The following is a 15,263-nucleotide window of genomic DNA, read 5'->3' as shown; positions in this document are numbered from 1 at the left end:
GGCCGGGCTCGGGCGTGGGGGAGGCGGGCGGGCGGACCCAGATCCGGGGTAATTTGCATCGCCCTCCCCCCAGCCCGGGTGGGATTGGCCGCCGGCGGCGGGGGTGGCGCGGGGCCAGGCTCACTGCCGCCTCCCGGCCCCTCGGAGGGAGCCAGCCCAGCCGCAGCCGCCGCCACCGCCGCCGCCGGGGCCGGGCCCCCTCGCCGCTGCCCCGGGAAGGAGGTAGGAGCCCCCCGCGCGGGCGGCGCGGCGGGGGCCCGCGGGCCGGGGCGGGGGCCGCGCGCTGCGGCCGGGGCGGGGGAGGGGGCCGCTTCCTGCCCCCGCCCGGGCCTGACTCAGCCTTGGGTGGGGGGACCGGCCTGGCCCCTTGCCCCGCCCGCGCGCGGCCGCGCGGCTCCGGCCCCCGAGGAGGGGGCGGAGAGCACCCCTGTTCCCCCGCCCGCGCCCCCAAAGCGCGTGACCCCGTCTCCTCTGGCCCGGACCCCCCTCCTTCCCCTTGACGCCACCACCACGTGCGAACGCTGAGCCCCGGCAGGGGAGGGGGTGAGCTGGTGGGATCCGGCCCCCTCCCTCGCTCTTCCTCCCTCCCTGGCTTGGGAACCCGCTCCCTCCCCCGGCCCAAGGCCTGGGAACCAGGCAGGGGCCTGAGCTGAGCGCTGGGGAAGGTGCACCCTCAGGCACAGGCCTTTGCGGGTTCTGGGAGGCACTGCCCGCGCTGGCTGGCTGCGGGGGAGCCCCGTGGACCGCAGCAAGAGACTGCTGTCCAACCAGGCCGGGGCACCTAGTGGGCGCCCACTAAATGTTTGGGAAATGCAGCCAGCAGTGGAGTGAGCGGCAGGGGGAGGTCGACAACTAGCCTCTCTCTCCCTCTCTCTCTCTCTCCCCCTAGCCAGGCGGCGGAAGTGAGAGAGGTGTTGGTGCCCCTTCCCCGCTGTGCCCACCTGGTTCACCCATGGGTAGCAGGCTTGGTTTACTCCCCTCTCCTCACTGCCAGCTGCCTCTGGGAGCAGGGCTTGCTGGAGAGGGCATCCGGGATTCCATGTCAGCGCCCCCCCCAACAGGGCCAGGGCGTAACCCTGAGTGTGCCGCTCCCTCACTGGGGGGGCCCTCCGCAGGACCCGCCGATCACTTCCTATTGGCAGAGCTGGTATTGGGAGAGGTCGGGGCGTCCAGGCTGGGCCCTCCTGCTGCCGGGCCGAGGGCTCCAGGCAGGGGGCATTTCCCCCGGGGCCACCCCCCAGTGGGGCCCCTGGAGCACACGGGGCCTGGCACTTGTCGGCTGGGCTCGGGGCTCTGTTTACCGCCAGCCATCGCTGTGGCGACGGGAGCCTAGGGGAGAAGGGGGGGCAGGAGCCAGTGACGGGGAGAGCGAAGCCCTGGGATCCGCATGCCTAATGAAGGAAAGAGGAGCCAACCGGGACACTGAAATTTTAATTCGTGGGTCACTTTGGGGGGGTATTTATTATTTAGCTCTGATTGGCTGCGTGGTGGCCAGTCAGCACCCTGGCCCGGGCCGGGAGCCACGAAACTCTCCACGCTCGCGGGCCCGGGAGAAGCAGTGTTAGGGCTGCGGTGGGGAGCTGGTGTGCCCTTTTCTGCGTGTGGGATACTGAGGCCCCGCAGAGCTCAGCTTCTGTCCAGCAGGGCAGGCTCCCGAGGCAGGAGCAAGCACCTGTGTTTGCTTTTTTCCTTGCTTTCTCTTCCTTGGGGCCTTCCAACCTACGGCTGCTTCAGGCTGGCAACCACCCCCCCCACACACCCCGACCCCGGCCACTGTTGCCTTAGGAGGAAGCCAAGGCAGGGAGAAGACCCTGACAAGGGGGCCTTACAGCAGCCTTGGGAGCCTGTGGGAACCTGTGTCGTGGTGAGGCGGTTGGGGACCAGGGCTCAGGGGCAAGCGGAGAGCAGCCCAAGGTCACCTCACTGGAGCAGGGTCTGTCCCCTGTGGTCCTGCCTCCCAGCTCAGGATGAGGCCCAATCTTCCTTCCTTTCAGTGGAGGGGCGCCCACACCCCAGTCTTCCAGAGAGCCTGGGAGTTGAGAGCAGGGGTCTGGAGGCCAACTGGAGCTTTCCTGGGGCTCTCGAACCCCTTTGCACAAAGAGGACAGTGAGATTCAGAGAGGGCCAGCGAGGTGCCCAAGGTCACACAGCACAAACCCCTGGCCTCTCATGTCCCAGTCTTTTCTGGCCGGCCCTTTTACGACTTGCTGAGGCCTTTCCCACCCCCTTGGAGCCACAGTCCCACACCTTGGCACCTTGGCACCTTGGCCCCTGAAGACGGGCAGGGCTCTGGGTTTTATGACCCATTATACCCAAGATGACTGAGGTCACCTCGAAAAAGCCGAGTCTCGGGGCCGGCTGCTCTGCAGCAGAGCTGGCCCAGGTCTGCGGGGGTTTCGAATGACGCCCTACCGGCTGCTCTGTGACGTCGGACAAGCCCCTCAGCCTGTCGGAGTCTGGATGTCCCCCCTCGTAAAGTGGTGTTCCGGGGTATTCTTACGCGGTTGGTGGCTGCAGGTCTGCCTGTGTTCTCGCTCCTTCCCTCCCCCCGTTGAGGGAGCCCCTAGGTCAGTTCGGGGCACCACCTGGATTCTGCTGGAGTGTGTCGCCAGCACAACCCCTTGAGACGTGCGGCAGCCCCCACCTGTCACCTTGTGCTCCAGGCACCTGATGGGCCATAAACCGCCCTGCCACAGCCCTGGGCGGTGGAGACCAGAGGAACAGGCTTGGGTGGGGGCCAGGGTGGCCCAGTCCCAGCCTACCCCTTGCCCCACCCAAGGTCTGCCTGGGGAGGTCACTACCCCTCTGTCCACCTCAGTCTTGCCGTCAGCCCGAGTCTCTGGGCCTGAGAGTTTGGTCAGTGTTTCCCAGGGAGCGTCAAGGCCTGGGAGAACCCCTCCTGCATCCTTCTCCTGAGGACCAGGGCTCCGGACTCCAGGCCGCAGGCTCCCCGTGTGACCTCAGGCAAACCTATCCCTCTCCTGGGCTATCACAAGGCAGTGCTGAGGGGGCGTGAGAATAAGCTGTCCTCAGCCCCAAGGCCCCCAGGGGAGGGGGATTTAGTCCCTTGCTGGTGCCCCGGGGGCAGCGTGGAGGAGCGGGGGAAGGAGCCTGGCAGGACCAGTTAGACAGTGCAGAGCTCAAAGTCAGCTCTGTCCTGTGACCCTGGGCAAGTCCCTTCCCCTCTCTTGAGCCTCAGTTTCCTGACCTGTAAAGTGGGTCAGTGATTACAGACCCTGTGATGCTTGATGTCAAGATGATCGAGATCAGGCCCCCCACCCCCGAAGCTGTGGAGGAGCAGCTCCTGCCCTTGGGGCCCGAGTCCGGAGTACCAAAGCGCGAAAGATACCCGCGGAGAATCCGGCGCTTGTGAGGAGTGTGGCCAAAGGACCGGCCCCTCCATCTGTCCCGCCAGCAGGCTGTGAACGGCCACTCAGTGGAAGTGTCCCCACCCACGCCTTTCTGGTTTAACTGGAAAACAAGGCCCGGTCCCACCTCCCATCAGGATGTGTTTGATGGGAGGGAACTTGGCGGCTTTGTGGGCACGGGACACTAGGGCCCCCCAGTAGGCGCCGATAGGCCGAGCTCCCCTTTGGGGCTTGGAGGCTGAGCCCTCCGCCTGCCCAGGCTGGGGGCGGGGGTGGGACTGGTGCAGGCACCTCCTGGTAACAAGCAGGCCTCCGGGGAGGGAGGAAGAGGCTGGAGGTACAGAGGAGTCTGGCTCCTAGAGGCTCCCCAGGCCTCTTCCCGGCGTTTTGTACAAGCAGGTGCAGCCTGAGCAGGGGTGGGGTAGGCAGAGATGGGATTTTGTGAGGCTTAGCTTTACTTACCCCAGGTGATAGGCGGCTCGTTCCTTCTAATATCATGAACGGCCTCTCTCTTCCTGGGGCTTCCTTTTGGAACCCGGTACTGGTGTCAGGGCTGTCACTTCCTGACCTGTGACAGCGCTCAAGAGCGTGGGAATAGGGTGAGCCTCAGCCCCACCCATGAGTTGGGGGTCAGATGGGATCCCCATGACCTCCTTGTCACCCTTCCCCCCTGCACTTCCCACTGGGCCCGCAGCCTTCCTGCCTCTGGCCCTTTAAGGCCTGGGCAGGAAGCCCCTCCCCATTTAGGGCAATAATGGACACATAAAATGGCCGAGGGCCTGTTTGCTGGTGTCTGGCCTGGAGGGAGGCCTCTGAGGACAGGCAGGCTAGGAGCCCGGCAGCCACGCCAAGCCCTTGGTGCCCCCCACTCCCTAATCGGGACGCTGCATTCCTGTCCCATTAAACCCCAGGCCGGGGACCGGGCCAGGCAGGGATTGGCACCAGGTCAGGGCGGGGTTACCCGTTGGGACCAACCTTGCAACACAGGCCGCTGGCCTGGGAGGGGGCGGGGGTGGCTGGGTGTGGGCCTGGCAGCTGCACCTGGGCACCAGACTTGCTGTGTGACCTTGGGCGGGCCACCCACCCTCTCTGGGCCTGGGCCTGGTTTTCCCCTCCAGGTGACAGCTCCTCTCCCCTGGCTTCCTCCTGGGCCCGCCCCCACACACTCCCTTAACACACAGTAGGTGGGGAGGGGCTAAAATCCTGCAGTAGCGTTTAGAGATTAAGTTCCAAGGCGCCCCCCCCATGCACAGAAGAGGATTAACAAACAGCCTCGTTGGGCCTCTGGGGACCAGTGCCGGCACACAGTAGGTCCTCAGGCAGAATTTGCCCAGTGGGTGAGAGCGGGACCCTGGGCCTAGAGCAGCCGCAGTCCCCTTGCTGCTGTCGTGACCTCTGAGGAGACTGGGGCACAGAGACCCTGCGTTCTGCCCAGAGTCCTACCACTTGGAAGTGGAAGAGCTGGGGCGGGCCCAGGCTGCTCTGCGCAGCACATAGTAGGTGTTAGAGTTCCCTTTGGGTTCCTGTCATTCTCTTCTGCGAGTGAGGGGTGAAGAGGCCTTGACCCCTCACTAAGCTGTCCCCAGCACCCCCCCCCCGCCCCCGCAGGACTCCTCCAGGAAGACATCACATGGCCATTAACCTGCCCACCCTGGGCTGCCCGCCCCCTCTCCTTCCTGAGGGGTGGGGGAGAAGGAGGAGGCGCGCCCAACCCTCACTTTGCACCCTTGACCTTGGGAAGCCTGGTAGATGTGGCCTCCTCTCCCTGTCCCTTTCCCAAGCACCCACCTCTGGGCCTTGGCCTCTGCTGTTCCCCATGCTTGGGACGCCCTTCCCACAATCCTGGGGTCCTTCCTGGTGGCACCTGCTCCTCCTGGGACCAGGGGAATGAACCTCTGACCTCACCTTGGGGCCCTTAGTAGTTGTTGCGTGGCAGTGGCTCGGGTCTGCTAGTCTGAGTTTCAGCCCAGCCGCTGGTCTGCTGTGTCACCTTGCCTCCTCACTGCTCTGAGCCTCTCCTTGTCTTTAAAGCCCAGGGTTACAGTGGAAAGGATGAAGTCAAGGTGCCTGGTTAGTGCTTGAATTAGTTCCTGAAATGTCCAGGGCACAGAGGAGGCCCCAGAAGGGCCGAAACCGGCCCGGGTTCTGCCACCTTGGTGCGGCCAAGGACCCCGGGTTCGATGGGAGGTGGGACTGGGGAGCCCGGTGGCGAGGTGGGCGGGGCTGGGTGTGGGCTTTCTGCAGCGCCTGGCTCTGTGGTCTTCGGTTCATCCGGTTTGCTGCGCCCCTACTGTGCGCCCGCGGCGGTGGCGGGAGGGGGTGGGCGGGGAGCACAGAGAGAAGGGGTGCCCCACCTCTAGCCCGGGAGGAGCCTGCTGAGGCCTGCCCCTCTGCCGCCGAGTCAGCACCCAGCACCCCGGAAATCCCGCAGAGGCGAGCGCGGGGGCGGAGCTCTGATGAAAGATGGGCCTGGTGGGTGTGGGCCTGAGCTTAGGGGGACCCCCCCACCTCCCGCCTGGCCGGCGTGGGGGTGGGGCTTCCCGGAGAAGAGGAGTTTCATTGGATTGTCATTGCCAAGGAAACCGCCTGGTGTGGGGGCACCTACTAGGCGTCAGGTGTGAGCCGGGCCTGTTGGAGCGCAGGAAGCCGTGAGGCTCTCCCGGGAGAAGACGCAGGGCCCAGTGGGTGTGGAACAGACGCGGCTCTTTGCTGCCAGGAGCCCACCTGACCCAGCCAGGGGGCTCAGCTGCCTTTCCTCTCCTGGCGTACACCGTCTTCTAACTCTTTCTTAGAGGGAGGCACCCAGGAGGCCTGGGCGGAGGCCGTGGCCCAGGGTGTGGCGGGCAGGTGGCCTGTGTTCCTGGAGAGAGGGTGTGGGCCAGGTGTCTGCAAAGCCAGTTTGGTTTCCAGGGTGAGGGACGAGGTGATGGCTTGTTGGGCTGGTGGCGGGAGCAGGGACATGGGAGGCCAGACCCAGAGGGTCAGGGTCGCGGGGCGCCCGGGCTGGGGGTCCAGGTGTGTCTGGGCCCCTGTGTTCTCCTCTGTCAGTGGAGGAGACCAGTGGGGGTCATGCCGCTCTCGCGGGGCAGGGGGGCTCTTTGGCCTGTATCCATGCTCCCAGGCCAGGCCCTCCGGAGAATGTCTTGTGGTTACGTGGGGAAAGAGATGCTCTCGGACCCGGCGTGGACCCCAGGACTTGGCCTGCTGCTCCACACCAGTTCCGAGGCCCAGGCTTGCTCCTTCCCAGCCAGGTGGTTTCCAGCAAATGAGAACCTGGGCCTCCTCACCCTTGAAGTAGGGCTGTGCGGGCCCCCTTGCCCTGCGGGCTCAGTGCCCGTGGGAAGGCGGGGGCGGAGTGGCCGTGGAAGGGGGGCCGGTGAATCATCCGAACTATCTCAGGGCCCGACCTTGAGGCCCCCAGAGACACCTCAGGGTCCGAGGGGACGCTGGGGCACCCCGGTGGGGGGGACAGATCAGCCAGGGTGGCCATCTTGAGGCGGATCAGAAGGGGGTGAGGAGGGCCAAGGCCAGTCTGATCCGGAGCCCATCTGCCCACTTGCTCCCGGGGGCCTGGGGCCAGACAGCAGATGGTGGCAGGGGGTGGAAGCCGCCATGGGGGCTCCTCCGAGGCTTCCCGGGACTGAGCCTCTCAGAAGGGGTCAGCCTCCCATCTTCCTGCTCCCAGCAGCCACTTGTCAGCCTCCCCCCCTGCCAACAGGCTGGCGGAACTGAGGGGGGAACCGAGCAGCTGGTGCGGTCAGCGGGAAAGAGGGCGGGCCACAGAGAGAAGCATCCTGGGAAGTGTAGTTTGTGCCTGTGTGGCTGCACAAAGGCCTCTGTGTTGGCCCCAAGGCCTGGACCCCGTCCCCAGGGCGGCCTAGGCTTGGGACCGTTCCGCCATGGCCTTGGGGCCGGCCGCACGGACCCTGGGCTCCGTGGCCCGCCAGGCTGGCCCTTCGAGGTGGGAGGGATCTGGGTTCGAGCCACGCTGGGCTGCTTGGCGCTGGGGGCTGGCGCTCCAGAGGTCCTGAGGAGGCCGAGGAAGGCACAGCTGCACCCCTCTCCTGGGAGACGTCGGGGGGCTCTGTCCTGGGAGCCGACCGGCCAGAGGATTGTGGGTTGTGTTGGGTGGCTCGGGGCAGCCAGGGGCTCCCCAGAGAGGGCGGAGGGGTGCGGACAGGAGCCAGAGGGTTGCACAAGCGCCCGAGTGGTTGGATGAGTCACAGCCCAGGGGAAGGCGGAAAAAAGGAGTGGGGACGAGGGGCAGGACGGACTGAGTGCCGCCCCCGCCGTGGCCAGCTCTTCCAGAGCCCTCTGTCCATTTAACGGATGGGGAGACTGAGGCCCGGGCCGAACAGCAGTGGCCTGGGTGGGCCTGATATGGGCAGGAAGCCCCCAGCCCCCTGCTCCACCTCTGCAGGGTTCATCCGTGGCAGGCAGGGGAAAGCAGTCCCAGGGCCAGACTGCTCCTTGGGGGCTCCCCTGGGTTTGTTGTGACGTCCCTGGCTCCGCCCCCCCGGGGCACGCCTACAGCCTGGTGACCCCAGCCTGGTCTCTAGATCTTAGCCTCCTCCTTTCCCTCAGAGCCCCCCAAGTGAACTGGGCCTCACTGGGAGGTTGGAGGGAGGGTCTGGGAGGCCAAGAAGCCAGGCGGACATGGACCCTTGGGTCATGCACCCTAGGTTTGAGCTGGGGTGCAGTTGTGGGGCTGTGGGCACAGGTCTCCTCCCCGAGGCCTGGTTTCTCACCTCCCTGGCAGAGATGATGCTGCCCCGGGGGGGATGGCGCCTGGTGGGTGGCTTGTGTCAATGCCTCCTAGAGAGGCTGGGTGCAGGGGCAGAAGCCAGTGCTCCGCATCATGAGGAAGCAAGTCCCGGGAGGCATTCGTTGGGCACCTGCTGTGTGCTCTCGCCCCGCTGCAGACCACCTCTGGGGTGGGTCGTCTGGTGGGCCCTCTAGTGGAGGACAGGGCACCAGGGTCCGCCCCCTGAGGCATCCAGCGTGGGTTTTGCCGATTTCATCTCACCTTGATGGTGCTGAACTGTGCCCCCCCACCCCCCACCCCCTGCCTTGGACCACTGAGGCTGGGGGGCAGGGCGGGGTGCCCCTTTCCCAGGGTCCCCGGCTGGCCCCCTCACGAGCACTCCCTCCCTCCCCGGCGCTGTAGGTCTCGGCGCGGAAGATGGCCGGCGGCGTGGACGGCCCCATCGGGATCCCGTTCCCTGACCACAGCAGCGACATCCTGAGCGGACTCAACGAGCAGCGGACGCAGGGCCTGCTGTGCGACGTAGTGATCCTCGTGGAGGGCCGGGAGTTCCCCACGCACCGCTCGGTGCTGGCGGCCTGCAGCCAGTACTTCAAGAAGCTGTTCACGTCGGGCGCCGTGGTGGACCAGCAGAACGTGTACGAGATCGACTTCGTCAGCGCCGAGGCGCTCACGGCCCTCATGGACTTCGCCTACACGGCCACGCTCACCGTCAGCACGGCCAACGTGGGCGACATCCTCAGCGCTGCCCGCCTGCTCGAGATCCCCGCCGTGAGCCACGTCTGCGCCGACCTCCTGGACCGGCAGATCCTGGCGGCCGACGCGGGCGCCGACACCGGGCAGCTGGACCTCGTCGATCAGACCGACCAGCGGAACCTGCTCCGGGCCAAGGAGTACCTCGAGTTCTTCCAGAGCAACCCCATGAACAGCCTGCCCCCCGCCGCCGCCGCCGCCGCCGCCGCCTTCCCCTGGTCTGCCTTTGGCGCGTCCGACGACGACCTGGATGCCACCAAGGAGGCCGTGGCCGCGGCTGTGGCCGCCGTGGCCGCTGGCGACTGCAACGGCTTGGACTTCTACGGGCCGGGACCGCCGGGCGATCGGCCCTCGGCTGGGGACGGGGATGAGGGCGACAGCAACCCAGGTCTGTGGCCCGAGCGGGACGAGGATGCCCCCACCGGGGGCCTCTTCCCACCCCCCGTGGCCCCGCCGGCCACCGCTACGCAGAACGGCCACTACGGCCGGGGTGGGGAGGAGGAGGCGGCCTCGCTGTCCGAGGCAGCCCCCGAGCCGGGCGACTCTCCGGGCTTCCTGTCGGGTGCGGCCGAGGACGGGGACGGGGACGGGCCCGAAGCCGACGGGCTGGCGGCCAGCACGCTGCTGCAGCAGATGATGTCATCGGTGGGCCGGGCGGGGGCGGCGGCGGCGGGGGACAGTGACGACGAGTCGCGGGCGGACGACAAGGGCGTCGTGGACTACTACCTGAAGTACTTCAGCAGCGCCCACGACGGGGATGTTTACCCAGCCTGGTCGCAGAAGGTGGAAAAGAAGATCCGGGCCAAGGCCTTCCAGAAGTGCCCCATCTGCGAGAAGGTCATCCAGGGCGCCGGCAAGCTGCCCCGGCACATCCGGACCCACACCGGGGAGAAGCCCTACGAGTGCAACATCTGCAAGGTCCGCTTCACCAGGTGAGCCAGCCGTGGGGGCGTGGCCGGGGGCGGGGTTGCTGCAGGGGCGTGGCCAGGGGTGTTGCCTGGGCCCTTTGCCTCAACTGCAGGCACGTGTGGACCCCTCCCCCACGTGTGGACCCAGCCACGCGCTCGCACGCATGCACACAGCGCGGGCACGCGCAAGGGTGGCGCGGTCCTGCCTGGAAGGGTGCTCCTTCCGTTTTTGGGCACCTGCCGCCCCTACGGCCCTCGGGGAGCAGCCTTCGGGTGCGGGGGGAGCTTGGGTGCTCACCACGGGGAGTGTGCGGGCGCTGGGGCCGAACCACAGGAGGCTCAAGGGGAAGAAGGCACAGGGAGTCGCTCTTCTTCTTTTCCCAGGGGTGGTTCTTCTCTGCTGTGCTGGAGGCGGATGTTTGCTTTGGGAGGGGGTGGCTGCCCCATAGGGCATCCGGAGCTGTGTTATCTCCTTGAGTCTCCTGGGAGCCCTGGGGGCCTCACTGTCCTGGGCCAACATTTATGGCACACTTGCTGGGTGCTGGGCCCGGTCCTAGGCGGTGGGGACCCAGGAGTGCAGAGACACGCTAGAGGTCCTGTGTGGGCGAGGGGGCACATCTGAGGCGAAACCACAGAATTGGTAACGTGAGTTGGCAGAGCTACGGGGAACAGAGTGGGGGGCAGCAGCTGTTTTACACAGAGCCAGTATCCCAAGGAGGCAAGGGAAAGGCAACGTGAACAGCCGGTGCAAAGGTCCTGAGGCCAGTGGACTTGGGCGTTGCAGCTACCTGTGGAGGGAAATGGGCCTACGAGCTACTGGGCTTGGTCCACAGGCAGGAGGAGTCCGAGGCCAGGCTAGGGGAATTTGTGATTGGATCTTAAGAGTCCAGAGCTGGCTGGTTGGGCCTTGTGGACCAACCCAGTGGAGGTGGGGGGCTGGCGTGCAGGGGCCTGGCCAGGCTGGGTGACTCAGCATCACCCCCTACCCCCACCCGCCCTGGGGTTCCCCCAGCCACGCCCACTCAGGCTAAAGAAAGAGGCCATTGTCCCAGCTTCCCGGTCCTGCCCCATGGGGACAGGACAGAGGGGCTGACCTCTGGCCCCCTCCCCAGCAGGCCAGGAGAAGAGGGTGTGGCCCTGACTGCAGGGCCCGGTATCCCCACGACGGGCCAAGGGTGTAGGGGGGAAGGAGGCAGTCTAGTTGGTGGCCCAGCCCCCACCCCTTTGGTGAGCTTAGGGTGCTCAGAGTCTTGGGCCCTCCCTCTTTCTCCAGACAGGAGTCCTAAGGCGTCTGTGGGCCCTGCCCTCAGGGGTCTCTGGGTCCAGCAGCAGCCTGATAGAGGCCCAGCAAGCCAGGGTCTAGAGAGGTGACCAGGCTGAGCAGAGGCCTGGAGCACCGCCGTCCCACTCCCCCAGCTCCCCTAACCAGAGGCCTGACGCAGTTTCATTCTGACCTGCTGTACTCGTGGTTACCCCACCCTGACTCGGGCTGATCCTGTTTGTCATTCGGGGAAGCTGAGGCAGGGAGAAGGTCCCTGAGCTGTGCCTCTTCCCCCATGTGCCCACCTGGCTCCTCTTTGCCCCCAACCCAGGGCCCCAGCCCCCACGCCTTCCTCCAGGCTAGGGAGCCCAGGGGCCCCTCTGAGTCACACTAGAGAGTTGAGTAAGCGGGGCCTGTGGCAGCCGGGGCTATAATTACCCGGACCAGGGCTGGGGGTGACGAAACAGGCTGCTTCCACCCCCACCCCACCACTGTGCGGCCCCTGACCCGCTGTGCAACTTGGGTCAGGTCACTTTCCCTCTCTGGGCCTCACGTGGGGAAATCTCTGTGCACTGCTTGCATAGTCCGAGGGGCTGCTGTACCCTCTGGACCCGGCCCCATGCTAGAATCCAGGCAAGGCAGCCGGAGGACTATGTTAGCCGACTTTGGGTAGCGTGAGAGGAAGGGAACTTGGCGGCTGCATCCCCTCACTGCTGACAGACCCGGTCAGTCCAGGGAACGATGAGTTCACTGTGGCCTGAGTTCCATTGATGCACCTAGAAGTAATAAGGCTGGAGAATAGGCAGGAGTGTGGTTGCAGAGTGCCAGGTCTTGACCCTCAGAGCAGTAGGCAGTCAAGAAAGGGTTAGAGCAAGTAAGGATACCAGCTCTGTGGATGATTCCAGAGGGAGGGACCTGGGGCTAGAGGAACCTCGGGGAGACCAAGTCTCTGACTAAGGGGAAAGCCTTCCTGGAGGAGGAGGGCATTTGAGATGGGGCTTTGAAGGATGAATAGGAGTTTGTTACTCCTGGCTCTGACCAGGCTGGCCACATGTGAAAAGTGAGAGACCCAGTGTATCTCAGATGTTGCTGGCCGGGGCTCCTGAGACCCAGGTCTCTGCCCTGCCGAATGGGTCCAAGCAGGAGCCCTCTCCTGTGACTGCAGACCAACCCAGTGCGGGGAAAGCGTCATGTGAGTCACTGCTGTGATTTTACATTTTCTGATAGCCACAATTTAAAAAAGTTAAAGGGATGGGTGAAAGTGATTTGAATCCTACTTTGTATCCTTTTTTTAAATACATCTAACATGTAACCAGTGTGCCAAATCATAAATGAGTTTTTTTTACATTACATTAACCAGGTAAAGTCTTCAGAATCTGGGATGCATTTTGCACTTCTAGCAACTCTCAGTTTGGACAGGACATCTTTTCAAGGGCTCAGGGGCCACGTGCGAGCAGTGGCTGCTGGGGGACAGAGCCGCAGCTGGCCTGAAGTTGCTTAAGGCTGACACGCTGACCAGCTTTGGGGGCCCGAAAGGCCCCAGGTTGAGCTAGGTCCATGCTGTTCCCTGTGGGGCAAGATGGGCAGGCAGAGATCCCAGAATCACCCCGATCCTGCTGTCTTGGGGCTCATGGTCCAGTTAGGCAGACAGATGAGGAACAAGGAAACAGGCATGAGAGTCAGATGGTGGTGGTGTGAGGGACGTGGGGTGGTGTCGACTGTAGGGGGTGGAGGGACCTCTCTGAGGAAGTGACATTTGAGCTGGAATTTAGATGTGAAGATCTGGGAAGAAAGTGCTCCAGGCTTCAGGAAAAACACATGCAAAGGTGCTGAGGTAGGCATGTGCTTATTAGTGTGTTACTGTGACAGCCAGGAAGCCGGGGTGGTCGGAGCCAACCAAGAGAAGCAGAGGTGCTGGGAGAGTTGATGGGGCCTAGGGGCTGTGGGGTGGGGACTCATGGCCCCAGGACGCAGGATTGCCGGTATTGAAAACCAGGACAGCTGGCCCCCCCATCTGTTGCCAAACACCCCGGCATTCTGCCTTGTGCCCTGCAGTATATTTCAGACCCCAGAATAGGGCCTGGTGCTCAGCAGGCACTCCATCAAAGTCCCGGAGGGAAGCCCTTATATCCCTCCTTCTATGGCTGAGAAAAGGGGTTCAGAGAGGTTCAGCCGTTGTCATGAGGCCACACAGCGAGTGATCCGAGGCCTGTTTCCATTCCTGTGGGCCCTCGGCGCCTCCTTCGCCCCAGAGCACCCAGCACTGCCCCTGCTCCAGCGCCAATGTCTCACGTCCCCAGCCAAGCCAGCGGGAGGGGGGTGGGCTGCGGGGGGGCCCCCCCGGCCGTGCCCGCTGACCCGTCGCCCCGTCCACAGGCAGGACAAGCTCAAGGTGCACATGAGGAAGCACACGGGCGAGAAGCCGTACCTGTGCCAGCAGTGCGGGGCGGCCTTTGCCCACAACTACGACCTGAAGAACCACATGCGTGTGCACACGGGCCTGCGTCCCTACCAGTGTGACAGCTGCTGCAAGACCTTCGTCCGCTCCGACCACCTGCACAGACACCTCAAGAAGGACGGCTGCAACGGCGTCCCCTCGCGCCGCGGCCGCAAGCCCCGCGTCCGGGGCGGGGGGCTCGGGGGGCCCGACCCCTCCCCGGGGGCCGCCGCCCCGCCCGGCGCCCCAGCCCCGCCCGGCTCCCCTGACGCCCGGCGCAACGGCCAGGAGAAGCACTTTAAGGACGAGGAGGAGGACGAGGAGGCGGCCAGCCCCGACGGCCTGAGCAGGTTGAATGTAGCGGGTGCCGGCGCAGGGGGGGGCGACGGGGGCACCGGGCCCACCGCCGACGGCAGCTTTGCGGCCGGACTTGCCTGAAAACCAAAAAGAGAAAACAGAAACCCGAGAGAGAGAGAGAGAGAGAGACAGAGAGAGAGAGAGAGAGAGAGAGAAAATCACCCACCACCCCCCCAAAAAACACAAAAAAAGAAAATCTATCTATATACAGATATCTATATCTATATATATATATACAGATATATATATATGAAACGTCACAGAATCTAGGGTAGCGCTTTTCTCAGATTTTTCTCCTTCATGATGATCTCTCCCTCCACGGGGACCCTCGCCCCCGCTCCGGCTCCCCATCCCCCCACCCCGTCGATGCGTTTCGGGGCTCACTTTGGGGTTTTTGTGGGACACAGATGCGGAGGCCCCCAGATGTCCCCCGGCACGGTGTCTGGGGTCCCATCTGAGGCCTGGTCAGGGCCCCAGGCCCCAGGTGGAGGTGAGGGTGGCCGTGGGGGGCTGGGGATGGGGGGGGTGGGCTTTTGTTTTCCTCCCCTCGCTGGTTTCTACGAGTCTTTCAGACAGGACCTTAAACGCTCTCTGTCCGCTGTGAGTGGACGTTAAAATGTACCCCGTCCCCACCCCCCACCCTCCTTCCTCAGGGCACTTACTAAGTGGGGGTCTCCCCGCCTCCCGTTCCTGCCTGTGGTCCTCTGTGTCTCCTGGCCGCTGTGACACAAATCTATTTATTTCCAGGCCTGGAGAGAGGGGAGCCCCGGGGGGTGGGGGGGGCGGGGGCACCAGGGCGGCTCCCAGGGGCTCCCGCTGCCTCCCTTCTCGGCACTTACACCCCGGCGGACCCCCACCCCCACCCCCACCCCGGACCTCCGCTCAGGGCGCCCCCCCCCACCTGCGCTCCCTGACCAGGCCGCCCAGACCCCACGAGACGACGTTTGGAGATTCGAAACTTTTTTGTCTTCACCCTCCCTGCCCCTGCCCAAGTTTTTAAAGCACTTTTTAGATTTTTTTTTCTTTTCCTCCTTAAAAACAAAATTTATATATAGATATATATAGATATATATATAAAATATACTTTCCTCAGAGGAGCAGACAACAGTGTGGGGCAGACCAGCCCAGAGCAGAGGGAGCCCAGGGTCTTGTGGTGGCAGGGAAGAGGGGAGAGAGTCCAGAAGTTCCAGTGTCACAAAAGCAATAAAAACAAGATTTTACAAAACGAAAGGAAAAACAAAAAAAACAAAAAAACAAAAAAAACAACAAAAAAAAAAACCAAAAAAACTTAAAAAAAAAAAAAGACAACCAACCACAAATAGAAGTCTCGGCACTTTGTAACAGAACGGGTACTACACTTTATCTTAATTCTTAATTTAAAAACATGTTTACAAGTCGCAACCAACTTCTATGA

At 63.9% G+C, this 15,263-nt stretch overlaps 1 protein-coding gene across 1 annotated transcript; it reads left to right on the top strand.

Annotated features, from left to right (window-relative positions):
• Nucleotides 1-92: 92 nt before the first annotated feature.
• Nucleotides 93-14,114, top strand: ZBTB7A (zinc finger and BTB domain containing 7A). The gene is made up of 3 exons (XM_082750984.1): nucleotides 93-222; nucleotides 8,536-9,818; nucleotides 13,432-14,114. The coding sequence occupies exons 2-3, from the start codon at nucleotides 8,551-8,553 to the stop codon at nucleotides 13,928-13,930; spliced, it is 1,767 nt and encodes a 588-aa protein (XP_082607110.1). The 5' UTR covers nucleotides 93-222; nucleotides 8,536-8,550; the 3' UTR covers nucleotides 13,931-14,114.
• Nucleotides 14,115-15,263: the final 1,149 nt, after the last annotated feature.

The sequence above is a fragment of the Mustela nivalis genome, assembly GCF_964662115.1.
Source record: "Mustela nivalis genome assembly, contig: HAP1_SCAFFOLD_2166, whole genome shotgun sequence".
NCBI classification, from domain to species: domain Eukaryota; kingdom Metazoa; phylum Chordata; class Mammalia; order Carnivora; family Mustelidae; genus Mustela; species Mustela nivalis.
Note: the sequence above shows the minus strand (reverse complement) of the source record. Positions and strands in the feature narration are given on the sequence as shown.

Bases quoted from the DNA above. Each gene is read 5' to 3' on its own strand.
- ZBTB7A (XM_082750984.1), top strand. From the start codon at position 8,551: ATGGCCGGCGGCGTGGACGGCCCCATCGGGATCCCGTTCCCTGACCAC. The intron at 9,819-13,431 runs GTGAGCCAGCCG...CCCCGTCCACAG, and splicing joins TGCAAGGTCCGCTTCACCAG to GCAGGACAAGCTCAAGGTGC.